General features: G+C 38.9%; 2 protein-coding genes across 10 annotated transcripts in view; one reads left to right on the forward strand and one right to left on the reverse strand.

Moving 5' to 3' along the window:
* The window catches only part of LOC109675941 (eukaryotic translation initiation factor 1A, Y-chromosomal-like), a 39,377-nt gene extending 20,770 nt beyond the window's left edge, over positions 1 to 18,607 (forward strand). For 3 of the 8 annotated variants that reach the window (XM_074064262.1, XM_074064261.1, XM_074064260.1), the window contains 4 exons: positions 1,128 to 1,233; positions 7,106 to 7,156; positions 15,251 to 15,342; positions 17,779 to 18,607. In XM_074064262.1, the coding sequence (XP_073920363.1) occupies positions 1,216 to 1,233; positions 7,106 to 7,156; positions 15,251 to 15,342; positions 17,779 to 17,971 (354 nt within the window). In that variant the 5' untranslated portion in view covers positions 1,128 to 1,215 and the 3' untranslated portion in view covers positions 17,972 to 18,607. Of the gene's footprint in view, positions 1 to 1,127; positions 1,234 to 3,459; positions 3,808 to 7,105; positions 7,157 to 12,673; positions 12,756 to 14,220; positions 14,324 to 15,250; positions 15,343 to 17,778 lie in introns of all 8 variants that reach the window. The other 5 variants (XR_012444641.1, XR_012444642.1, XM_074064264.1 and 2 more) reach the window with 4 other exon arrangements.
* The window catches only part of LOC141410420 (ATP-dependent RNA helicase DDX3Y), a 1,065,346-nt gene that overhangs the window by 364,836 nt on the left and 672,698 nt on the right, over positions 1 to 27,812 (reverse strand). The gene's annotated exons all lie outside the window — the stretch shown is intronic.

A 27,812-nucleotide genomic window follows, 5' to 3' on the forward strand; every position in this document is an offset into this window, starting at 1 on the left:
AGGAAGTCAGAGGATTCTCTTATTGCTGAAACCAGAAATTTTCAAATTTTTTTCTCTATTCTATGTCATCTAGTTATGGAATCTTAGTGACTTTCCTTGGGTATTTTTAATTTTTATCATGTTTTCACTAGTTGATATTTACTAAGGAGCTATCACAGTTCAATTTGGAAAATTAATGAGAAAATCTACAGTATATTATTGATGATATTTTATCTATATAATTTTCTAGAAACCATTTTAGGTTGGATGGTTTAGAATCAAGTACTTTAAGCAAAAGTTCCTTCCTTCTAATTTCATTTCCCTTTTGCAAGAGTAACTATTATTAAATAGTAAATGTAAAAGTCCTGTCCACTTCAGAACTATGGATGAATCCAAGACAGGGAGTTACATTTATTTGCAGAAAAAAAAGCAGTGTTTTAAGGGAGTTTTCAGAAAGTAAAATTTGTTCATGTCTGTGTGGATTACTAATCAAACAATAACCAGAAACTCAAAATTATGTCAAAAATTTCACAAACTTTTTATGGCACCACTGATACTAGCTATCATATAGTCATTACCAAGCACAAGAGGTGCCAATGTTTCTTCCAAAGAGATATGTTTCCTGTTAGTTTTCTACTTATATAATATATTATGGCTTAGAAGAGAAACAGTATTCATCTTACTCTCCTATGAAATTAATTCTTCTTTTGGAAATGAATTTGTGTCATTTGAAATCATCCTGATACATAATGAAGGTTAGCTTTCTTGACTTTGATTTAGAAAAATTATGAAGATATGGAACTCTAATAATTTCTTATTAAAAAACGGACTGTTGATTTTAACATTATGAAGGAAGATATATTTATTGATTTTCATTTCAATAAAATTTTTATTTAAATATTATCTGTATCTTAAAATCATTATTAAGGTATTAACACATGTAGTCAAAAAATCAATTTCATTTTGTATTTTGCATACTAAATTAATTTGTTATATCCTTTTCATATGAATGTGTTTATTAGCACAATAAGTAACAAGAGGATGGGGACCAAAGTTTGAACTCAGGGTTTCATGCTACCAAAGCAGATACTCTACTGCTTGAGCCACACATTCAGTTCATTTTTTTTTTTTTGGTCTGGCTATTTTAGAGATGGGGTCTTGCTAACTATTTGCCAAGAGTGGCCTCAAACTACAATCTTCCTAATCTGAGTCTCACAAGTAGCTAAGATTACAAGGATGAGCTACTGGTATCAGGCAAGTAATTTTACTTTATATTTGGTGATTTATTTTATATTTTATTATAATATACTATTGGAGGGACTTCTGTCACACTATAATGATTTAGAAATTATGAACTTTTAGAAAATTTTCCTTTTAAGGATATGTACACAATTTTAAGTTTTAAAGGATTTATTTGAAACTGAAATGCAACCTGAGTATTATTTACTTTCACTATAGACAATTATGATTGTGGGCTTGGCTATATTATCTACATTTTCATTAATATAAAAAGTGCTAAACTAAAATCATATATCTATTTTTAATTTCTTCAAATATTCAAATATTATAAATATCCATAGTGCAATATTTGAATAAACTTAAGGAAAATATAGTTGTTAAAATTTTACAAATCAGAAAAATATGAAATTTAAGAGATTCATGGATATTAACATCTTTCAATGTCCAAAATAAATTAAATAAAGACGATAGCATGTCTCAAGAGATAGGTGCTTGCCTAAGAAGTGCATGGCCCTATATTCAAAACCCACATCTGCCAAATAAAGAAATAAACATCTAAATTAATCTTACCTAAACGCCCTTGTTGATGTGTCCATGAATCTGTGAAATAGAACATGTGAAGAGATTGTGAGGAATAGATTATCTCAATAATTACACAGAAAATTATTATTACAGTCAAGAAGTTATTATTATTATTATTTGTTATGGACAAATGATGAAGGAAATGGTGGAAAAAGGGAATTCAATTATGATAAATTTGATACATTATAAGAACTTCTGTAAGTGCTACAATGTATTGCCACCCAGCACAACAATAAAAAGATGATAAAGTATATATTAAGTACATTTACATATTATAAGAGATTACCAAATTTATAACATTTCTTGAATGGTTTTTGTAATTGCAGAATGGTTTTTGTAATTGTAATTGCAGAGCTAGAGAATTTGGCTCTTTTACAGCTTGCTGCTGTAACAGTGTGTTACAAAGGAGGTGGACTCTATAATAGAAATTCTTTGTCTCAGTTCTGGAGCCCAGAAGTCAGAAATAAAACTGTCAGTTATATTGTTTTCTTCTAGGACTGAGAGAGACAATTTGTTCCTTGACTTTCTTATAGCTTTCCAATGGTTTGCTTGAAATCTGAAATGCACTGGCTTATGCATGCATCCCACTGATTTTTGCCTTGGTGCTAAAATAGCATTTTATCTGGAAGAGTCTGTCTCAAACTGTCCATTGTGTGAAGACATGAGTCACATTATATTAGCATACACCCTACTCCACTATCACCCCATCATAACCTCATAAATTACATTTGAGTTTACCCTAGTTTCAAACAATTTCACCGTCTGAGGCAATGGAGGTTAGGACTACAATATATGAGTTCGGAGGGATAATTCAAACCCAAGAAAACCTTTTAAAGTATTTTCAAATGTATAATTAATAACAATTGATATCTTTCTCATATTTGTTTTTAAATTGTTTATAGCGCTGCACAAAAACTTTTGGTACATTCTGTAACCTACTAGATCTTCCCTTTAACAGTCCAAGCATGTTACACCTAGATTTTTTAATATTGAAAATGAAAATGCATTATCACTTAAATGGAGGGTTTTGTTAATTTGTGGTTGTTGTAATTAATGATATATGTGTTTTGAGTGCTTTTTGATTTATTTCCTCCTTGTCAGCAAAAGTTTGATTTTTTTCCCTCATTTGCCTACATTATTTGGTGCTGACTTTAACTTCTTTTCAATTTTCACTGTATTGTTATGTTTAAGTTTATTATTTTAGAAGTTATTCTTCACCTTTCTTCATGAACAAATAATTTGGTAAATCTAAACTTACTATTTAATGCCAGTCTCACAAAAATATAGATATTTTAACATTTTTATTTTTTATAAATTTAATATTATTGCCCATTATTTTATTTTACTTTTATTGTAAACTTCCCCCAAGTAGACACCAATGTTACCTTCTTGTATATATACAGAGAGACAGATAGGTAATTTGAGATATCTATACATATTTACATATAAATAAATAAACATATATATATTTATACATATAAATAGTTTTGTACTTGTTCTAACATTTTTATTTGTCTCATCATGATTAGTTATCTGTTTTATATCAATAACATATGGGATAATATGTTCTTCCTCTGGTTTCATACTTCTTTTTCATTGTTTTGATATGTGTGGTTGTTGGTAAAGCTTATGCCTTTAATTTGTCCCTATTCTTTAAAGATAATTTATTATTCACCAAAATGCTCTCTGTTCCTTGAATCTGGGAATGCATAAAGACTCACAGAAAAGCAAGATTAAACTTCAAGATGAACTTAACTGAGGAATTCCAAAATGGCAGCTAGAGGAAGAAAGCAGAAAGCGTTCCTCTTATAGTAAAATCTTGGAGAGACGCTGGAGACACACCTTGCAGGCAAAACCACCAAGAAGAGGCAAAACTTTGACCCCTCCACACCTCCAGCCAGCACAGAATCTCTACTTCATGTTAAATGGAGAAACCAGGAGGGCCCCCAGGCTACCAGTTGCCCATGCCCAGATGGCTTGGGAGAAGTGGACAAGATGAGCTAAGTGGTAAGTGGTACTCAAACAGACAACCCTGGCCAGAACAGCATAGACCCCTGGACAGACCGACCTCCACCTGGGGAAAAAAGAGAAACTGAGTAATAAGCAATAAGAACAATAAAGACACGTTGCAAAGAGAGTGTGGCATACTGAGCACTGAAGAGGGGGTGAGGGGAATCCTTCCTGGAGCTGTAAATAAACAAGCCAGGCCTGGCCTGAGAGGCTCTGGTGGGAGCGGGGGTATGCGCCCAGCAACCAGGAGCAGGAAAGTTTGTGAGAATGGTGGAGGGAGGAAAACTCCACAGGAGAGGAGGGAAGATGCACTTCCCATGTGAGCTGTAAACAAACACACAGGCCAGAGAAAGCCTGTGCTTGGAAAGGGGAAAGCTAGTAGCAGTGGCTCATGCACAGGAGAGCTCTGAGTAAACAAAGCCTGTGGGGCCAGGTGATTGCTAAGCTCACCCCAGAGAGTTCTGCATAAGTAATGCCTGCAGCAACAGCAGGCTGACATCAGTGGGCAGGCAAGCCACAGCCGCAGATACCATTCACAGACCTGTCTGCAGACTCTTTTTTTTTCTCTCGCTACCTTTGATGAGAAAACAACTGAACTACACCTGCAAGCTGAAAAACTTACTGAAACTGTATTGCATTTGAACTTGGGACACTTTGTGGGCTTTTTTTTTGTGCAGTGTTGTTCTACTTTATGTGTCCCCTTTGATGAGACAACTACAGAACAACATCTAAGGCACCATCTCCAGGAATGGAGACTGAGACGGACACCAAAATTATTAAGACTGAAACTTCATTGCATTTGAACTTGGAGGGTTTTTTTTAACTTTCTATTTTTCATTTTGTTTTATCTTATTTTATATATATATATATATGTATATAATATATGTTTCATTTACTTACTTGTTATTTTTATTCTTATCATTATTCCTTTTATTTTTGATTCTCAATCCTCTCTCTGTCTCTCTAATGCCTGTTCAGCTTACTATCGATTAGTACACAAACGCTCCCTGTTTATATCTCTGAAACGTTTTTGTTTGATTCTTTGTTTTGTTTTTTCCTACTGTTTGTTTATTTGTTTTTCCCTTTTTCTTTAACTTCTTTACTTTCCAGCTTCTCTCACCCTTCCATTCTAAATATATTATTACAAGCTAGAAAATACTTAATTGCATGCAGTACAGGGACAGTAACAACACTAAGGGCAATGACAGGAAGACAGAAAAAACAGGGAAACCAGTTTCCCAACAGCAAAAAAATTAGTACAGGAACCAGAGGGGAATGAAGAAAACAGATACTCAGATCCAGACTCCAACAAAATGAAGATAAACTATGCCAAAGAACCCAATGAAGCACATAAGAATAATCTAAAAGAAGACATACTATAGGTACTCAATGAGAATTTTATAGAGATGATACTGGATAGGGTCAACCAAAATGTACAGGAGACACTCAAGAAATTCCAAGACATCAAAAATAGAGAATTTGAAAAAGCAAAAGAAGAAATAAAGGAAACCATAGAAGCACTGTATAAACACCAAAGTGAAAGAGAGAACATGATGAATAAACAGATAAATGAACTCATGACAGAAATAGACAACATTAAAGAGGAAACCAGCCAGGATATGGAAAACCTCAGAAAAAAGAACAAAACAGAACTGCAAAATAAAACAGAAGGCCAATCCAGCAGAATAGAACAAACAGAAGACAGAATCTCAGAACTTGAAGATGAAATGGTAATTACAGGAAAAACTGAAGAACTATTAATTAAACAACTCAAGACCTGTGAAAAGAAAATGCAAGAACTCACCGACTCCATCAAAAGACCATACTTGAGAATTATGGGCATTGAAGAAGGAGAAGAGGTGCAAGCCAAGAGAATGTGTAATATATTCAACACAATAATAACAGAAAATTTCCCAAATCTAGAGAAAGATATTCCCATACAGATGCAAGAGGCCTCCAGGATACCAAACAGACCAGATCAAAATAGAACTACCCCACAACATATCATCATTAAAACAACAAGTTCAGAAACTAAGGAAAGAATATTGAAGGCTGTAAGAGAGAAAAAACAAGTAACATACAAAGGTAAACCCATCAAAATCACAGCAGACTTCTCAACAGAAACATTAAAAGCAAAAGAGCATGGGGTGAGATCTTCTGGGCACTAAATGAAAATAACTTCAACCCCAGGACACTCTACCCAGCAAAACTATCATTCCAAATAAATGGAGCAGTAAAAGTCTTCCATGATAAGCAGAAAGAAAAACAAAATGTCACCACAAAACCACCACTACAAAAGATTCTTCGAGGGATTCTGCACACAGAAAGTGAAACCCAACTTAACCATGAAAGACAGGAAGCACCAAATCACAGGAAAAGAAAAAGCAAGAAAGTAGAGAGTAACCTCAACCTAGGTATACACAATCAAACCTTCAAACAACTAAGACAACTAAATGACAGGAATCACCACATACCTATCAGTACTAACACTTAATGTTAATGGACTTAATTCACCCATCAAAAGGCACCACTTGATGAAATGGATTAAAAAGGAAGATCCAATAATTTGTTGCTTACAGGAGACCCACCTCACTGACATCCTAAGCATAGGCTTAGGATGAAAGGCTGGAAGAAGATTTACCAAGCCAATGGCCCCCCAAAACAGGCAGGAGTCCAATACATATCTCTGACACAGTAGACTTCAAATATGCATTGATCAAATGAGATAAAGAAGGACATTCCATACTAATAAAAGGGGAAATAGACCAAAAGGAAATAATAATTATCAACCTGTATGCACAATGTCAACACACCCAATTTCATCAAACATACCCTGAAAGACCTAAAAGCATATATCAACTCCAACACAGTGGTTGTGGGAGACTTTAACACCCCATTATCATTAATAGATAGGTCATCCAAACAAAAAAATCAATAAAGAAATCCATGATCTAAAATATACAATAGATCAAATGAACCTACTTGATGTCTACAGAACATTTCATCCAACTTCTACACCATATACATTCTTCTCAGCAGCCCGTGGAACCTTCTCCAAAATAGGTCATATTCTATGGCACAAAGCAAGCCTCAGCAAATATAAGAAAATAGAAATAATTCCTTACAGCTAGGATTACAGGCCTGCACCACCACCTTGTCCCTTTTGCAACCTAATTCTCGACAGATGCTTTTCCCAAAGTGGGGAAATTGAGGATCTAGTTTGTGGGGACACACATCTAACATTGTTCTGTACCATATATCTTTTAAATAATATGCAGGAAATTGTCTTTTACAGGTTTGGATAAACACCTCAGATGTTATATTGGTTGGTCTACGAGACTATCAGGTAAAAAAAAAAATCTCATTTGAATTTGTACTGGGTCCTTGTTACTTAGTGGTTAATGTTTGAAATCACAGTATTGGCATCTTTGGCCAGTTCCTGCCCATAGGCTCTCTCACCATTCTGCCATTTAACATTATTATGGACCCTTGAGTCAGAGATTATGGCTCTTTTATTGTTCAGAATAATTCTCCAAGTTGATTAATAGTATATGTGTCTTGTGGGAAAATGCTTTTTTCTCTTACTATTTTAAATATACGATGCAATAAATAATCCCTGGTAGGTGTAGATAAAAACCACAGATCCTTCTGTTCTCGTTCTTCTGAAGGCCGTGTGTTAGATGCTCTAGGATGTTAAGAGATGGCGATTCCCCAACACTGGTCTGTGAAGTAATAATGGCTCAAGCTGACGTTTTTCACTGCTCTTATGGTAAAATGGCAAAACTGTCCATTTTCTTTAGCGGTTCTAAATTACATTTCCTAAAAAGAATGACAGCCTAGGGAGGTGGTGTTCATTTTACAAAGGAGTCTTCCTTTCTTGTTTTCCCCCACTTTCTTGTTAGGGCATGTCAGTTGTACTATGTGTGTGGGGGTCGTTCATCGTGATATTTCCATATATGCATGCAGTGCACTCTGATCACTTCACCCCATTACTCTTTGGGTCCCCCACAGCCCCCTCAGAAACATCTGTCTCACAGTTTGTTTGTTTATTGTTTGTTTCAGTGGATTTCATTATGACTTTTCCCTACATGCACACAATGTACTTTGATCCTATTCTCCCTTGGTAGAACAAAAATTTAGTAATCCTGTGGAGTTCCAGTCACTTACCACCTTAATGTATTTTTACTGGGGAAAAGGAGTTTTGCTGCATTGCCCAGGGTATCAACCTGGGTTCCGGGACTCAAGTGATCCTCCTGCCTCAACCTCCCGTGTAGCTGGCACTGTAGGTGAGCCCCCCCACACCCAGTTCATTACTTACGTCTTCATTTTTTAAATGTAATGGTCTGGGAAACTGTTATTCTAGGAATGCAGCTGAATAAGTCAACTCTTCCATTCTCTTGGGCCTTATGGTCTTTAGATAGCCTGCTGGTGGAGCATGGTGATGTGCATGCAAATGGTCAAAATACAAACTGTTCTTTAAGCATATGCTGTCAATTTAGGATGAGCACAAAAGCTGTGGTCATACATAGCCCTCTGTAAGCTCAAGCTTGAAACTGCATATGCTTTGTGAGTTTGTGAAATCCATTTGATTTTCATGTAGAAGAAACTCATCCCTTTTAAGTTATGATACTGTGAAGTTTCCAGTGTGTCTATTGCTGTGCTTTGCAGGTTTCTGTAGGTATCTGTTAGGTCTCGCTGCCCTACACTTCAGGTCCTCTTATTTCCTTGTTGATCATTTGTCCAGTTGTTTCTTCTCATTATACAGTGGCCCTGTCAAGTCAGCTATTCAGTTTTTTACCTTTTATTATTATCCTAATTGCAGTTGGCTTAGCTGGAGGTTGAACTTGGTAGGCAGGCCAGCACTACTACTTGAGCCACCCCGCCAGCTCTTTTTTTTCTGCATCGGCCAATTTTGAGATAGGGTCCCACTTTATGCCGTGGGACCACCTTGGGCCGTGGTTCTCCTACTGGGCCTCCCTGTGCAGCCGGAACCACAGCCCCGTACTACCGTGCCTAGCCATTGGTTGAGAGGGGGTCGTGTGAACTTTTTGCCTACCCTGGCCTGGAACCACTATCCTCCCGGATCTCCACCTCCCATGCAGCCAGGAACACAGACTTGAACAGCCATGCCTGGTTTGGAATTTGTTTCTTTGGAGAAGTTCTGTGTTTTCATTTTCATTTTCCATTTAGTGAGACTGTTGCGGGAATCTCAAGCTGAGATACAGGACACTGAGGCAGTTCAGCAGGAAGCAATGGTTTAATTGTGCCGGCACAGACCCAGTGGACTCGTGTCGTCCAAGGGCTGAGCCCCTGAGAGCAAAGGGGTCTCACGTTATATACCCTTGCAAGCAGGTTACAGAAGCAAGAAGCAAACCTCAGCCCACATTTGGCTGCAGGTGACTTTACTGGCTATTCCATTCCCCCAGGGCTATGTGAACTTCTTCATGTTTCAGTGTTTTATCTCTCTGCTTTGCCATCCCTTCCCCCTGCCTCATTACCAAACACAGCCTGTCTGTTTCTCTTCTGGTCCTCCTCCCTGCTATAAGACATCAGTGTCATCATCCCATCAGTATTTGTAGATGTGTTTTCCTTTAATTCTTTAAATGTATTTATAGTAGTTGATGTAATGTCCAACTTCTGGCCTCTGTAAGATATTTTTTGAGGTGACTCTTTTTTTGTCTTGTTGGAGGCCGTACTTTGTGTTCTCAAGGTCTCCTACTTTTTGGTGGTGTTATTGTTGAAAACTGAACATGTCAAATACAATGTAGCAAGTCTTAAATTGGTTGCTGTTGCTTTTTTGCTTAGTGACTTTTCTGAGCAAATTCTGTGGCCTTAACTGCTTGGTTCCTTTAGTGGACAGTTCATGTTTTTGGTTGAGATTTTGTTAGAAGCAGGAAGCCTGCCAGGTGTCCTGATACCACCAATAATCCTGGTACCTGGGAGGTGGAATGTGTAGGAGCCTGAGTTCACGGGTTAGTTACATGGCAAGACAGTCTCAAAACCCAACAACAGCAACTACGCACAATGGTAAGCCTCCCAGTCTATGAGGGTGACTTTGTACAAGTTGGGATACACCAAGCCAATCAACAGACCATTCATCCCTAGTTTTCATCTCATGCTTTGCAGAGTCTCAAGATCAATCAGAGCTGAGATTAAGGCCTTTCAGGGGTAAGAGATTAGTGTCTTCTCTTTTGTGAGCATCTGCTCGGGCTTTCTAGATTCACAGAAGTGTGCTGGGGTGTTCTAATCTCCTATGGACATCGACTTCTAACACTTTTACATTTCTTTCGTTGGGTTTTTTTCCCCAGATGTTACCTCTGCTTAAAGGCATTGCATAGACTATTTTTCTCTGAATCCTCTGGACAAAGGGTGGTGGAATATTGCTAGTAAATAAGCTTGGAATTATTTCAAATAAAGGAAAGCTTTACTGTAAGGGGGAGCTTCCGGGTACTACGGAATAGCTCTGTAGAGAGTGGTGTTTTGACAGAGGTCAGAACTTGTTCTACATCTTCCAGTGGCTGCTGCGTTGCTGATTTTCATGGCTACATGGAACAGATATGAGAGGCATAGGAATAGAGTCTTAGGACAGGGCAGGTTAAAATACTAGAGAGCTTGGTCTTCTGACAGTCTCCCATTTTTCTCCAATAAGCACTCTTCAGATTATCACGTGCATTCGGTTATTTTCAGACTTCTGACAGAATGGATAGTGACAGACTTTGGCAGTATTCTCAACTCGTTAGAGAATTTCAGTGAGTCTTGGTGTCTGTCACAAGCCCCTCTCTTGGAGCAATAGCCCTTCTCTGTGAGGCCCAGCTAACTGGTGGCTAAAGAAAAACAGACTGGAGAAGTTGATGATATAATGGGAAAGCTTCAGTGTGCTTGTTCTGGGAAGACAGGTCTAAGGGGAGTTAGGAACAGCCTTGAGGTCATATAGCAGGGAAAGAACAAAGGCAAGACTTGGGTGTTTGCACAGCTAGTGCTCCTGGTGGGAGCATAATCTGAATAATCATCATCCCTGATTCATGACACGAAGTGCTGCTGCTCTGGTGGCAACCTCCCTTTGCTTCACAGGACGGACTTTGGTCAGATCCACAATGCCAGAATTAAAATAATCTGAGGGGGAAAGAGCAACTCAGAAAAGGACACTGTGTGAGAGACAAAGTGGAGTCTGGTTAACCATTGGATTCTCCTCCACTATGACTGTTCTGTGCCTCTGTTGTAATAGACTCAATCATATAGTAATTTTCTTTTATAAAAACTTCCAAAGTAGAAAGTTACAGGTTTTCTTTGAAACTACATATTTTTCATTCAAATTTGAATCCCATGTGCATTTTAATAAAATCTTTGTGTATTTGTCTGCACATACAATTTTGGAAATACTGGTTCACTTCATATGGTCAGTGAATCACCATGATTATTTTACTTGCCTCTCTTTGGATTTCTTTGCAATTAATTGTAAGGCATCAACAGGAACTTCTGCCCAATCACCAGTCTAGCTGAGTCAGGTTCTTTAAAAGTTGAGCATTTTAAGTCTGTGCTTCTCAGGGATGTTTGCACCAAAACCACCCATTGGAAAGAGCTTTTCAAAATTCAGTTTCTGAGGGTATGCCCCACATCTACTCTCAGTCTTAGAAAGGAGTTAAGTATTTTGAAACTGCACAGATCATTCTGATTGGCAATAAATCCTAAGAACCAGTTGCAAACATGAAAAGTCTGGCTGTGCAGCTGCTAACATGGAAGCATTAGCACTTTGTATTATCTTGTCACTCTGTCTCTTGGTTCTCTGGTGACAGCAGAATTACCCATGGTAGGCCATCTTACATGATGCTGCCAAGAGAAGATGTGTATAACATCGTTTCTGGGAATGTTCTCAGTCTCAGTCACCTGGTGCCAGAGTAGCATTTTAATCTTTAGTAATGAGAGGTTTTACGATGTGGGCGAGAGCGTTTTAGCTTAGTCTGCAGGTTGCAGAGCATCCCAGACCTGTGAAGGTAAGAAAGCAGCAATTGTGCAGAAAGCTTGTTGTTTAGAGGTCCAGGTGTCTGGATTTTGTCACAGTAAGTCTCTGCTTCACATTTTCCTGAGAGCTCTTCTGATTGTGACCTTTCCTACAATCTAGGAATGGCCAGTACCCAGGGAAAGGGCTGAAACATTTTAACTAATTCTATACAAAGTCATTAAGATAGGAAACAGGATGCAGGGAGAAAATAGTTACACAAGCATCAACTGAACAGAATAATGAGGGAAGCAAAAGCCACTCAGCTCAGGCCCAACTTCACACTGATATGTTTTTCTAGAACCCATTATACTCTTTTTCAGTTTTCAATTGTGTTTCACTTACAAAGTTCACATTGCAGTTTTTGTGCTTCAAGAGACTTCTAATCAAAAGTATTACTAAGTAAGATGAAGGGGAAGGTTGTTCTGCTTTTATGAAGATTAAATCTGTAAAAGGTCCTTTTATGAATTGCTATTAGTTATATGCACCCTACCCTTCTTTTTGTTAATTTACACCCAAAGGTTGTTTGTGTTTGTTTGTTTGTTGTGGTACTGGGGTGTGAACTCTTGGCCTACACCTTGAACCACTCCGCCAGCCCTTTTTTGTGATGGGATTTTTTAAGGTAGGGTCTCCTGAACTATTTTGCCAGCACTGGCTTCAAACTGCGATCCTTGTGATCTCTGCCTCCCCAGTGGGTAGGGTTACAGGCATGAGCCACTTGTACCTGGCATTTGTTTGTTTGTGAAAGACGCACAAGTTTGTAAGTAAACACGGAGTGAGTTTTTCCTTAGTGTGTGTAACTTGAAAAGAGTTAGGAAACAAATGATACTTTGTTCTCACCAGTTTAAAACATTAATTATTTCTAAGGATAAAAAAGCTGATGTAATTTTGAAGTGTAATGCAAATGAAGCTAGAAGCCAGAAGGCATACGGAGAGCTTCCAGAACATGGTAATGTCTATAGTGTTACCAAATGCTGTCATGTGCTGTTATGGTTCCTTAGGGATAACATGAGGGATTTTGGTAGAATTGGGTCTGTTGTGTGTTACAAAATTTTAAGTATGGTAGCATTTTAGAAAGTTAAGTAGGAATCACTAAAAAATGTTCTTTTGGTGAGCAGTTGGTGAGTTTATAAGCTTTGAATATAGAGCATCCAAGAATGCCATTTAGGAAACTTTTTCTTACTCTCTCCTCCTTTTTTGGTACTAGGGTTCTCCTCCTTCTCCTGCTCCTCCTGCTTCTCCTCCTCCTCTTCTTCATCCCTTCTCTTCCTAATCCTCCTCCTTCTCTTCCTCATCCCCACCTTCTCCTCCTCCTCCTCCTTCACTTCTCCTCCTCCTCCTCATCCCTGCCTTCTCCTCCTCCTCCTACTTCTCCTCCTCCTTCTAATTCTCTTCCTCATCATCCCTGCCTTCTCCTTCTCCTCCACCTTCTACTTCTCCTCCTCATCATCTCTGTCTTGTCCTAGTCCTCGTACCTGCCTTCTCCTCCTCCTCCTCCTACTGCTCCTCCTCCATCTACTTCTCCTCCTCCTCCTCCTCATCTCCACTTTCTCCTTCTCCTCCTCCTCCTTCTACTTCAACTCCTCCTTTATCTTGTTTTCCTTCTTTCTCCTCCTCCCTGTTCTCCCCCTCTTCCTCTCTTCTTCTCCTCCCTTCTTTTTTCCTCCTTTGCTTCTCTTCTTTCTTTTTTTCTTCTTTCTCCTCCTCTGGCTTCTTTTCTCTTCCTTCTTCTTTTCTCCCCATTCTCCTTCCCTCCTTTTCTTTCCCTTCCCCTTCTCCCTCTCCTTTGTTCTCTTTTCTTCATGCCCTTCCTCTTGCCCCTGCCTTTTTAAATACTGAGTTTTGAACCCAAGACTTCTGTGATGCTAGGCAGGCACTTGATCCATGCCTCCAGAACTGAAGGTATTTTTTAAAAATACAGTCTCATATCTTAGTCCAAGATGAGCCCAGACTGTGATCTCCTACCTATGGGTTTCCACGCAGTGAGGGCCACAGACCTGGCTCATTTGCAGAGGTGTGATCTGAACAATTTTCTTTTTGCCTGGGCTGGCATTGAACCATAATCCTCCCAGTAGCTGGGATTATAGCTGTGAGCCACTGTGCCTGACCCCTGATAGTAGATTTGAACTCAGGGTCTTCGGGTCACTAGTCAAGTGTACTACCTCTTAAGTCACACCTCCAGGTCAGTTGCTTTCACTTGCTTTTCAAATAGGGTCTGTGGTTTCCTCAGGCTGGCTTCTGACCACCGTCCTAATTTCACAATTAGGATTATAGGAATCATCTACCACACCCAGTTTATTGTTTTGAAATAGGGTCTTGCTAACTTTTTTGATCAGGCTGGTCTCAAAATATGATCCTCCTTACTCTACCTTCTTAAGTAGCTGGCAACTTTATTTTGTTACTTCTTTTAATAGGGGGTTTCACTATGTACCCAGATGAGATCCCCCTGCCTCAGTCTCCTGAGTAGCTTGGGTTGCTGGTGTGCTGCACCATTCTCAAGAGACTGGCAGTTTTCATGTAAGCATCACCAATTAGGATACTTGTTTTGATTTTTATAGAGAACAATGTTCTCTTATGTGTTGGCATGGTTAGGAGTTGTGTGGTTTTGTATTGCAGTGCTGGGATTAGAACCCAGGGCCTTCACATAATGTAGTACTCAACCACTGAGCTACATCTTATCAGTCAGAAAGATTTACTCAATTCATGCTTACGCATAAGAAATAAAACCAAAACAGAGCTGCTACACTTAAACTGCCAATAATTTCATCAGGATCCTCATGTTACATTCCCAAGCCCTTCATGGTTCATGATTGTACCTACAGGGTATATAAAACAAAAATACTTATTTTCTTTCTGAAAGGCCAACATAAAGCATTGTCACTTGAAAACTTGGAAAGACTAAACTAAGACCATGCATGAATTTGTAAGCCTCAATGTTTTCTTTACAGGGCAGCTAGTTTATTTTTAATTCCAGTGCACTTTATCATAAAAATAGTAAGATTCTTCCTAACAATGATGATCCTCATGAAATTATTGGCCTTTTTAAAACTAGCAGCTCTTTTTGCTTTTATGTCTTACAGGTATTTGACTAAGTCTCTCTGACTGGTGAGAACTCGCATACTATGAGGATATTTCTAGGCCTTTCTCAAATCCTTTCTGAAGGATATTTTGAAGGTTTTCAGTGAGTCTAATCAGAGTCTGTCGGCTTTACTAAAATACTCTTTTGAACAAAAGAACACATGGCTCTTGTTTTTGTAACAATTTTTAAATGAATGATCATCTGGGGGACTTTTATTAATTTGATCTCTGGGATTTTTGGTAAAGAAACCTGCATGAATTGAAATAAAGAATGTGTATTGTTTTATGTCAGACCCATTTCTTTTCTTAATAATACTTAATAATATTTTGATTATTCAGTGGGCATCTTTGTTATTGTATGTTTAGCTAAAGTCAATGAAACGGACACATTTGGTCCCAGAGAGGATGATGAAATCCAGTTTGATGATGTCGGAGATGATGATGAAGACATTGATGATGTAAGTATTATGACCCTTACAGATGTTTTGTGTATGTTCTTTATGGATTATATGTCTTATCTGGGAGAAAGTCCCCTTCTTACCCTGATATTTTCCTTTGGCTTCATTATGCTGAATACATAAATTTAGGATATGTTTCTGAGCTTGAATATTCAGTACTTGAATATTTGGAACTAGCCAGAAACAAGCTGTTTATTCTCTGATTTATAATCCCTTGGGATATTTCTTTCTCTCAAAATCAGGATTAGTTTTGGCAGAAGCCGTGCCATAATCCTAGCTGTTTTAAGGAAGAGTACGTAAAGGAAGAGTCGTTGACAATTTCTTTTGTGTGTGTGCGTTGCTGGTAGAGGGGTCAGCATAGTGTCTTCCAAGAATTTTAGCAGTTTTGAGCTCATGCCTTTTCTGAAACAAAATATTTGTGTTAAAAAGACTTATTTGATACAGCGTTGAAATTGCAGCATCCTTTGACAACCTTCTTTCAACGGAGGCATGTTGTCAGGATCCTGTTATTTTATCAGGTATCACTGTTGCCCTAAACCTCACTTGGAGTTGCTGTGTGATTAATTTGTGAAAAACGGCTGTTCTTCCTAGCATAAAGTAGTGAGCTCACAAGAGTACTATGTTTTTTAGTGTTCTTTTGCTGTTCTACATTTAAATGAAATTCCTTGATACACATTTACTATGACAATTGCTTATGTGTTTATATTCATGTTTATGTTTGTAAACATAAACATGTATAAGTAATGCTTAGCAAGCCCTCTGCCACTCACCTTTATCCTTAGCCCTTCATTGTTGTATCTGCAGTATATTTAAGTCAAAAATATTTATTTTCTTAAACGTATGTATACCTATCCATTCACACACACACACACACACACACACACACACACACACACACACACATACACACTATCCCATTCCAAACCATTTACATTACTTATACTGTGAATGTGTGTGTGTAACTGGGATGGCAGTATAGCTTACAGTTCAGTGAGGTTCTTCTTTTAATTCCCCAGTAATGAAAATGTATAAAGCCAAAATAATGAATGTTTGATTAGACACTAAGTTGAAATTTTAGAATACGTAGAGTAACTTTTCAAAAAAGATTGCATGTGGCATAATTACCAGAGCTTGTCAAAAATGCACAGGGCAAATTTGGGGAAGTCAGTTGGGTCTCAGGTGACCCTGATGTTCACACCTCATGGAGAATCCTTGATCAAAAACAGTGATCTCTAAAATTTTATTCCCTAATGTCTTTGTAAGAGCATCTTCAAGCTATTCAAAGAAGTTGAAAATTTTCAATTCAAGTAAACATCAGCTAATTTTACAACTTGCATTTGTTTATACGTGGTTTATCATACCATCCTATTTTCTATTTTTACATTATTCCAAACCACTTACATTACTTACACTGTAAAATAGCATACCCTCTACCCCTATTCTGTACCACTATTGTGTGTGTGTGTTTATAAATTGTATGTACAAGTTTTAAAACATACATCACTCCAGTGTTACATAAGTCTTAAAGCTATCTAAGTGTAAAAAGGAAGAATGATGAGTAGTGAACATGTTCTTCTAATTTCTTTGTACACTTCTCTTTCGGGACCCTAAGCCAAAGGAGTCTTATGACAAAACAATATTAATGATACTTTCCTGAGATAAGAGACTGACGTATCATGTCACTATTGGGTTGTGGTTTAAGGGCAGATCTGAACATTTTGTCAGCTGACCTTAGTTTTAGATAAAGATCCTGTCCAGACTGTATGTGTTAATACAAAGCTGTGTGCACAGATTAGATAGACTAGATGAGAGTGTAGGCACACTAACCATGTTTTCCAGAAAATATAATCTATGCAACTATTTCTTCTGGAACACTTTGAGTGGGCTGAGAGGGGAAGGGATTGGAAAGAAGTGGGACTATCAAGGAAATTTGGTATTTTGACTATTTCATAAAGGCTGCTTTTGTTTAAGACCTGAGGACTCTACTACTTCTAGAGCAGCTCTCTTTTTACAGCTTTGAACATCTGCAAAAATTTAAATTACACTAAATTAAAATTAAGTTAGGGTAGATTTAGTGTTGCTCCTGTGACCAGATTGACTCAAATTAGAGAATTTGGTTTAGCGATACTTCTATTCGGAAAGAATTATATATATTCCTTAGTGTGTATGATCAGCCTCAACACAAGCAGATCTCTAGAAACAGAGCAGGAAGGAGATGCTAAGTTGTATTGTGGATATTATGGATAGTGTGTAACACGTATAAGGATATTCTGCATAACATATAACATTCTGAAAGCGAGAAAGATATTCTGGCAACAGAGAGGAATAGAGGAAAATTTGATATACAGAATGTTCATAGAAATTTAAGGGCATCTTACATTGCGTAGAATGTTGTAATGATTATTTTCATCCATCTCCTGTTCTTCTTGCTTCCAGATCTAAGCTGAACCCAATGTGTTATATCCCAAGTATTCTCAGGGTCGTTCTACATTCGGGATCTTGGTCGTCAGCTGTTAAGAGTAAGACTTCATTTAGCTTGCCAAGGAAAGCAGATTGGTTTGTTTGCATTTTAAAAAGTATTTGTTATATTTCTTTGAAGACTGAAGATGTTGCGTTAACTGACATGTGAAAACATAGATGTAATGCTACCATGTGCACTGATAAACCAATACTTCATTTCTAGTAAATGAATGCCACCACTCAGTTGTTTCCCTTGTGACCAGAATGGATTTTAGCCGCTTTCAGAACCGTTATGTTCTAATTATCTGGACGTTCTCTGGAGACTTTTTAAATCTAATTTATAAATTTTTAGAATTCATCAACATAAATCTGCATTTGGAGTTGAAGAATATCGATCTGTTTTTGAAATGCATGTACCCATCTGTATTCTTAAAACTTCGGTATTTTATACATTCTTGTTTGTCATTTACATTGCCACTGTACCAAAAAAAAAAGCATTTTCAAAATGTAAATTTAAAAGCATGGGTAGCAATTTGGGGTTTGTAACATTAGCAGCTGGAGAAATTGAATACTAAGTGATAACCAGTTATCTTGAGGTTTTAAGGGAAAAAGAAAGTGAAAATAACTACGCTGTTGTATTTACATAGAAAAGTTTTGAAACAAGACAGGTTGTAGTGGTACATAAAACATTTACTTTTACTTTTACAAAATAGGTTAGGTAAAAATGTCATTTTACTCTAATTAAATTGCATTGTACAAGTGAAGAGCCAATCTCATAATAAAAGAGGGCTCTGTTTTCCTGATGCAAGACTCACGGAAATAAAACTATAATCAAGTGTCACGTTGAGCATCTGGTCTTCTTACTTTGTGTTACTGGCATGTTGTTACACGTACTGATATGATACACATACTGGCACATCTGACTAGCAATTTGTATCATAGTCTCTGTTTTTAAGATTTGCTCATTTTATAAATTTGTTAACTCTAATAAAGTGAGGTCTGGCACACAGTTCAATCGTCTACGTCTTTAAGGAAACAGAGTCATTGATCAGTTTGTAAAACATTCTCCCAATTATTTTCACAACTGAAAATAAGGGAATACAACTTCACATGGCTTTGTAACACAAAGGTAACAACTATGAAGATGAATAAACCTGCATTTGACTGTGTCCCATTTTGCCATACATCACAAACACACCAACACCATAGATTGAAGATACGAGGCCGGGTTATTTATTTCCTGAAATAAGTAAAATAAGAAATATAAGTACACGGTGTAGTTTGAAGTTCTTACTCTGTGGAGTTCTGAACACTGACATAGGTGGGATGTGTCTTGAGAGTAAGTACTGCTTTTAACACTTAAGTAAGCAGATTTAACGAGCTGACTTACCGTCAGTGTTGATGAGTAATCAAAACTCACATTTCAGAGTAATACATTAAGGGAAATTGCTGAATTTACAGGGTATATCCTTTTGCCCTACTTTGCCTAAAGCTTAGAATTGTGCTTCATGAGTGTAAAACTCCTCTAACACTTTTCTTCTAGCGATACGGTTTGTCTAAAGATTCTTTGAAAAGACAACTGTGGTTGCAATTTGTGGATCTTTGTTGTGAAACAATTTTCTTGCTTTTGGTTGAAATTCCATTTTACCACTTCATCCTGGAAAGTCTAAAATTGCAATTTAACATTAAAGCAGGAATAAGTCACAGCTCTATGTACTCTACTTGAAGGAGTTGTTTTGAAAACATTGTGTGGAGATTTTCTGCTTTCATGGCTTTGATTATGTTCTAAATGGTTTTAGGCATTGTTAGCATAAGCTGTGTTATTTGTCAGAGTCTCTGGCTCTGTCTGTAACAGTAGCGCAGACCTGATACAACTGTCTTCCAGACAGTGGTATGGGCCTACATACTTCATCACCACCTATCTGACACTCAGACCAGTCAGGACAGCAGTGCATGTTCAGATAACATAGGGGGTCACCTGGCAGTAAGAGTCACATAGATGTGGTGACACCAAATGCTGTTAGTACTTAGGGTTATCTTTTTTTCTCAGAAATGATACTTTAACCCCACAATCATTCATACCTGGAATAGGGCAAAAGCCTGGGGTTCCTTTCTGCCTGAGTCAACTGTTGTGTCCATTACAGAACAAATGGGAACTGGATATGGTTTGAGCTGGGCAAATAAATTCTTGGGACCTTCTTTGCTCATGTGATACCCAGGGCTTTTCTCCTAGACCTCTTCAGCTGAGTGGCCTGTGGGTGCAAGTTGAAGTATGAATCTGTGGCCAGGCAAACTTTCTGTTGGAATTCTTCTGGCAGTACCTCGAGGATGGGGCAACAATAAGTCTATTTACACTGCTCAGTGTCACATCAGCCTGTACTGTAGAGGGACAGGAGTAACTCAAAGGTTTTCTTGCCCTACCTGTTAGTGACAGGCATTTGTACACTATGCACGAGGGAGGGGTGAAAGAAATACATCTTTCTTCGGTTGTGGCACTGCTGTGAATCTGCATGTGATGAGCATTGTCCATGTGTTTTCCTATGATGTTGTTGGAATGTCTTCTTTTTACCTCAGATGTTGTTTGAGTTATCTCTCTTGTTGTGTTTTAATTCGTTTAGCATAGGTTCGTGTCCTTCATTTTCCTTTCGTGAGGAACCAGAACTTTATTCCAATGATCTTTTATATTTTTGTCTCCATTGCATTTTTCCTGCTCTGATCTTAATTTCTGTTACTTTTGGATGAAGACCGCTCTTGTTTCACTTGTATCTTGAGATGCAGTGGTAATCTGTTCCTTCATGTTTTTAAATATTTTTTTATGGTGTACTTTTTTGATTTGGACATTGACTGCTATGGACTTCCTTAGTAGTGCTTTTGCTACATCACATAGGTTTTGATATTTAGTGTCTCCATTTTTGTTTTATCAAGAAGAACTTATTTTTTCTTATTTCCTATTTAATTCCTTTGTTGTTCAAAATTAAGCTGCTTATTTTCCATCTATTTGTATGGTGTTTAAAGTTTTTGTGTTTGATTTCTAACTTGATTCATTATGGTCAGAAAACAAACTTCCCATGAATTCCGTTTCTAAAAAATTGTTAAGACTAGGCTTATGAGCACTCATAATCTATCCTAGAGAATGTTCTATGTGCTATTAGGTAAAATGTGTATTTAACAGCTCTTGAATGTAATAATGTGGGTATTTGTTAGGTCCATTTGGTACCAGGTGCAAGTTAACTTGTATCTTTCTTACCTAGTATTTTTGCTAATTTTCTGGAAGGCCCTGAAATCTTCCCATCTGTGGTGCTCACTTTCATTCTTTTTTAGCTGTAAGCAATCTGACCAGGTGTGGCTGCAATCTACAGCACAAGTGTAGATATGGTGTTAGCTACTACTGTTTTTCTTTCTTTCTGCAGATACTGTGGGCTAGTGGGACTTTAGCCTCTTCCTAAGTCTGCAACTTTTATCATCCCAGTTCTTTAAGGAAGAAAATCTGCTAGAGTTTGAGTAGGAATGGGTTGTGGACAGAGGTGGACTTAATTCTTCTCAACTGAGTTGTGGGGATAGCTCAGAGGGAGAATACCCGACTCTGGAATATGTGGGCTTGGTCTCAGTTCCTAGCAATGGAAAAAACAATGAAAAGGAGAACAAAGGAATAAAACCATAAGGAAAAATGAGAGATAAAAAATAAAATTGTAAAGGTAACTCAAAAGAAAAAACCCAAACAATAAGTGATAAAATAGATTGAAAGAGAAAACTGAGTGAAACTCGTCCTAACTTGGAAAAGCAATCAGGGGTGGATGCTATGGAATATGACAGTCTAATCTCTGAGTGTCCCAGGTGCCCTGTATGGGAGGAGTAGTGGCTCATGACTGTAGCTTATTGAGTTTTCTCTCAGCTTTCACCAAGTGAGTTCATGCAAAATGCAGGCTGTGCCAGGTGACTTGCTGAACCAATGAAGGTGAAATGCTAGCTGTCAAAAGTATATTTTCTCTGAAGGTTTTTAGTCTGCACACTGGCAATGTGGTCAATCCCCAAATCGAGAATCTCTCATATGGCTGCTACCTCCCCAGTCAATATGACATGGTGCCCACTGAGACCCTGACAGAACAAAGGAAGACTATTGAAAACTGTAAGAAGTGCCGAGTGACTCCCAAAGGCAAACTTACCAACACTACATTAGACCTATTGGCTAAAAAACTAAGTCATGAAAGCATGGAATGATATATTTCAAGCACTCTGGGTGATTACTGTGATTACTATATCCAGCAAAGTTATTCTTTAAAACTGACAGAGAAATAAATACCAAGAGAAGCACAAACTAAAGTAATTTATGACCACCAAGTCACCATTGCAAAGGATTCTTAAAGGAATCTTACAGAGAAGAGGAAGACAGATAGTCACAACCATGAGAGTGTGGGAGAGAATAAATCTCACTGTAGATAAGCAAGTGAAAAATAGGAAGGAATCAAAGACTAACAACTTAGTAAACCTCAAAACCTCTAAGACAAATAAGAAAGAAAAAAAGCAGTGCTAGAGTCAAACAGGACAAAAACTAATTTCATCTATTTCTTCTTGCATTTCTACTAGTTTTTGCTTCATGTTTGCCTCAGGCTCTGTCATTTGGCACTGCAATATTAGGAGTTCTTTCAACTACTTGTATAATTGGCCAGTTTCCTCTTATATGATACCCCTCTCTATATCTTACAATTTTGCTTTGTTTGAAATCTCTCATGAAATTAGTAGAGCTTCCCTACCTTTCTTTGATTTGTACCAGCATGGTGAGATTTTTTGATTCTTTTATTTTTGATCAATACTTGTAAAAACATGGCAAGTCATTTTTTTTACGCAACATACAGTGGAGTCTGTTTTTTAATCTGAAAATCTCTGACTTTTTATTTTGTTTTGGTTTCGGCAGTAGTGGGGATTGAATGCAAGGCTTCACATTTGCTAGGCAGGCATTCTACCACTTGAGCTGCTTTGGCAGCCCCTGTGATCATGGACACTTAAAGTGCTATACATAAATTAATTTCTATTGTATTTGTTACTGTTTTCTGTTTGCTTGGTAACCTGCTCTTATGTCCCCGTTTCTGTCTTCTGCTCTTATAACCTCCTACTAGGGTAAATTATGTGATTCTATATTTCTCTATCTTGCAGAAATTATACTTGTTTTAAAACTTTTCAAAGAGGTTGCCTGAAATTTGAAATACACGTATACAACTAATCTAAGTTCACTTTCAAATGTACTATACCATTTAAAAGTAGTGCAAGTATCCAACGTAACAAAATATTTCTGATTCCTCCTTCCTGTCTCTTGTGTCACTTTCATTTATTTCACTTGCACATAAACCATGATCACTGCATATATTCTCACTATTACTAGTTTAAGTAAATTTCTTAAATCAGTTAAGAAGTTAATTCTTTGTCCTTTTCTGTTTTGGTGTGCAACTCTTTTGCTTACCTTTTCCCTTCTCTCTGACAAGCTTCTTTTTAGCATTTCTTGCCCAGTGTCTGATTAGAATTCCTTTTAATTTGTAAATTAAAATTAGAAGACTATCATCCTTGTTCTTCTGCTTCCATTTCAAAGGACAGTTGACAAGATGTAAGTTGTAGTTTAGTGTGTATTTTCCCTCTTGGCACATTTATTATATTGCTTCTGGGTCTTCTTGCTTGCATGATTCCTGAGAATAAGACATAGATGCTTTTCTATAGGCAAAGTGTTTTTATGCCTTATGTTAAGGTTTTGTATTCTGTCTGTTTTGAATATATTTCCAGGTACAGTTATGCCAAGTCTCTACCATCCTGATATCTGGGACTTGGTTTCTGTTAATTGAAATTCCCTCTGCAAACTGTGTGTGTGTGTGTGTGTGTGTGTGCGCGCGTGTGTGTGTTTTCTGTTTCTTCTGCTATTACCATTACAGGATTTTGCTCTCTGTGTAGTTGTCCTATACTTCTTGGATATTCATTCTGCTCTTTTAAAGTTTTGCACTCTTTATTTGGGGGAAGGAGACAGGGTCATGCTATGACTAGACTGACCTTGAACTCACTATGAAGCCCTAGCTGGCCTTGAACTTGTGCTTCTCCTGTCCCAGCATCCTGAGTGCTGGATTACAGGCAAGTGCCAACACATCCAGTTGGTTTCTTTCGTTGTGCTTTGTATTTTGGAAAGCTTCTATTGCTTTATCCTGATGCCTATAGGTTGATTCTCAGTTATGTCCAGCGTACCAGTGAGCTTAGCAAAGTCATTCTACATTTTGTTTTGCTTCTTTCTCTGATGCCCATCTCTTTTCTTGGGTTACTCATCTCTCTTCTTTTATGTTTGTACTTTTGTCAGTGATAGCCATTGGTGTATTAATTATACACATACCCAGTTTAAAAAAGCCTTCCCTTCCCTAGTAGTCTCCATTTTACTTTCATGACTTGCTGCCCTGCTTGGGTTGCACAAGCGAGAGAAAACACCCAGGTCTTGTTTGGGCATCTGGCTTATTTCACCTAACGATTTAGTACATTCGTGATAGAAGTGGTTGCTGTACAACCACCTCTATGAGGTTCCTAAATATCTCTGTCACTGCTCACGGAGCAGAATCCATGTTTCCAGCCCCAGGAATCCTTCTATCTGAACATACTTAACTTGCATTGAATGTTTACATAAATGGAGCCAACCAGTAAGTGACTTTTGGGGACTTTCAGCTTTCACTCAGCGTAGTATTTCAAGGTTAATCCACATGGCAGTACGTATCAGTTTTACCATTACTTTTGGCCATTTTTATTAATGTACATTAGCTGTACAAAGTAATGAGTTTCATTGTGACATTTCCATACATAAGAATAATGTATTTTGTTCATAGTCATCCACTCTCTGGTTGTTTCTTTCATAGGACTGGTATTTGAAGTCAGGGCTTCACGCTGGCAAAGTAGGCCCTCTACCACTGGAGCCATACTGTCTGTCTGTTTTGCTCTGGTTATTTTGGAGATGAGCTCTCTTGCCAGGGCTGCCCTCAAACAGTGACCCTCCCAATCTCAGCCTTCCGAGTAGGCAGGATCACAGGCACGAGCCACCACTGATCAGTTTCTTTCCCTTTCCTCTCCACACTTTCCCAATCCCTTTTTCTCCTTCCACAGACCTAACAGTGCCGTCTTTTATTTCATGTCACTTTTGCTAAAAATTCACGTCAGAGGAAATGTGATAACTATTCTCCAGTGTGGCTTCTATGACCTAACATGATGTTCTGCAGTTCCATGCACTTTCCCCCAGTGACATAATTTCTTTCTTCCTTATGGCTGAATAATACGTCTCCGTGTACTTACATACCATGTGGTTTTTGACCCACTTTGAGTCAATTTTTGCATGGGGTGAGAGACAGAATTCTAGTTTCAGTCTTCTACATATGTGTGTATTCACTTTTCCCAGCACGATTTACTAAAGAGGCCTTTTCCTCCCAATGTATGTCATGGCACCTTTGTCAATACCCAGGTGACCTATCATATACAGCCTTTATTATCTTGAAGAATGATTCCGCTCTTCCTACCTTATTCAGGGCCTTTACCATGAAGGTATGTTGAATATTGTCTACGGTTTTTTTCTACATCTATTGAAATAATGTGTATATTTGGTTCTTTATTCTACTTATATGCTATAGCTCTGAGCCCAAATCACCTTCAACCAGGAAGAGCCTACAAACATTACCATGAAGGGAACAAACACCCTCATCATGGCAGTAACCATACCTGCAGAAGATGAATGGCAACTGCATTGCCAGGAAAAGTGGGACCTAGAAAAGCCCATCTGCCTGCTGGGGGAGTTTCCTGATGTCTGGGCTGAGAACAGGCCCCATGGCCTGGCTTGCAAAAACATGCCCATAATGGTAGAACTCAAGCCTGGGGCTCTCCCTGGCAGACAGAGGCAGTATCCAGAACCACGGAAAGCACGCCTAGGAATTCAGACCCACCTACCATGGCTGAAGGATGCAGGGATATTAATGCACTGCCGATCGCCATGGAACACCACACTGTTGCCCGTCAAGAAGGCAGGGGGAGATGATTACCGGCCCATCCAGAACCTGGGGGCAGTCAACAACACCGTTATCACACTGCACCCAGTAGTCCCCAGTCCCTGCACTCTCCTGAGCCTTCTACTGCCACAAGCAAGCTGGTTCACTTGCCTGGACCTAAAAGAGGCTTCTTTCTGCCTTTGCTAGCCCCAGTTAGTCAGCTTCTGTTTGCCTTTGAATGGGAACACCCCCATACTGGAAGAAAAGCAATACGACCTGGACTAGATTGCCTCAGGGAGTCAAGAGCTCACCTACCCTGTTTGGGGAAGCTCTGGCAGCGGATTTGTCAACTTTCCCAGAAGAAAATCCAAGCGGCACTTTGCGTCAATACATGGACGATCTGCTCCTGGCAAGCCTTGACCAGGAGAAATGCTGGGAGGGGACAAAGGCACTGCTAGCCCTACTCTCCTGGAAAAAGGCCCAAGTTTGCCAGCAGGAGGTCCGATACCTCGGATTCATCATCTTAGAGGGACAGCGCACCCTGGGACTGGAGAAGAAGTGGGTTGTCTTCTGCAGCCCTCAGCTGAACACCAAAAAGGAGGTCCGAGAACTTCTAGGAGTGGCAGGATGCTGTTGCCTCTGGACACCTGAATAATCAAGCCTGGCCAAACCACTTTATGAGGCCACAGCAGGCTCTGGAAAGGACCCTCTAAACTGGGGAGCTGACCAAGAACAGGCTTTCAAGGAGATAAAGAGACTGTTAATCAGCGCCCCTGCACTAGGGTTGCCAGATGTAACATGACCATTCAATCTTCAATTGTGAAAAAATCACACAGCTCGGGATGTCCTTACCCAAATGGTGGGTCCATGGCAGCGGCCAGCGGCTTAACTGTCAAAGCGCTTGGCCTCAGGGCGGCCTCCATGTCTCCGGGCACTGGTGGCTACAGTAACCCTAATCAGTAATCAGGGAGGCTGACAAGTTCACCCTGGGACAGGATGTTAATATCCAAGTTCCTCATACAGTAGTAGCTCTAATGAATGGCAAGGTCATAAATAGCTGACCAGCTCAAGAATGGCCCATTCCAAGGACTATTAGGTGAAGATCCTTGAGTGAGGCTTGAAACTGCATGAACTTTAAACCCTGCCACCTTCCTGCCAACAGAGGAAGGGCCTCCAGATCACCACTGCGAAGAAGTGATGGACGAAGTCTATTCTAGCAGGCCAGACCTGATGGATGTTCCCCTCTCAGATGCAGAGCTCAAAGTCTTCACAGACTTAAGCAGCTTCGTCCAGAACGGACAACAAAAAGCTGGACTCCTAGTCACCACTGCTAATGATGTCCTACAGGCTGAAGCCCTACCACAAGGCTGAGCTGCAGAACAAGATGAACTCTGGGCTTGGTCCAGGCTCTATGTTATGCAAAGGGAAAGCAGGTAAACATCCATAGAGATTTTAAGTATGCCTTTGCCACCGTGCATGCACGTGGAGCAATACACAAAGTGAGAGGATTACTGACAGCAGGGGGAAACGAGATTTAAAAAAAGAAGAAATTCTCCAACTGCTGGAAGCATTCTGGGAAGGCAGAGGCCACGAAGGGGACATGGACTGTGTTAGTAGAGGAAACTGCCCTGCAGACCAGGGGGCAAAAAGGGCAGCAGAAGAACTGAGCTCCTCTAAAGTGCCGAAGCAAACCGCAAACTTCTGCTGGTTCTGGAGCTGCCTCCCTCTCCAAATTGCACCAAGGAGGACAAACTATGGGTAAAAGATAACAGAGGAATGAAAGAAAAGGGAGACTGGTGGAAGTTGCCTGACCAGAGACTCTTTGTCCCCGTTGCTGTAGCAGCCCTCTGGCAAAACAACAACATGAGCTAACACACTTGGGAAAATGGCCCTGGAAAAACTACCGGGTAGATACTATCTCATTCCCAAGCTACCCAGCTGTGCACCCAAGTGAGTGCTAGATACATTACATGTGCATAAAACAATGCAGTCAAGGGCCTAAGTTAAGCCATGGGGTACAGACAA

The sequence above is a fragment of the Castor canadensis genome, chromosome X, assembly GCF_047511655.1.
Source record: "Castor canadensis chromosome X, mCasCan1.hap1v2, whole genome shotgun sequence".
Taxonomy (NCBI): domain Eukaryota; kingdom Metazoa; phylum Chordata; class Mammalia; order Rodentia; family Castoridae; genus Castor; species Castor canadensis.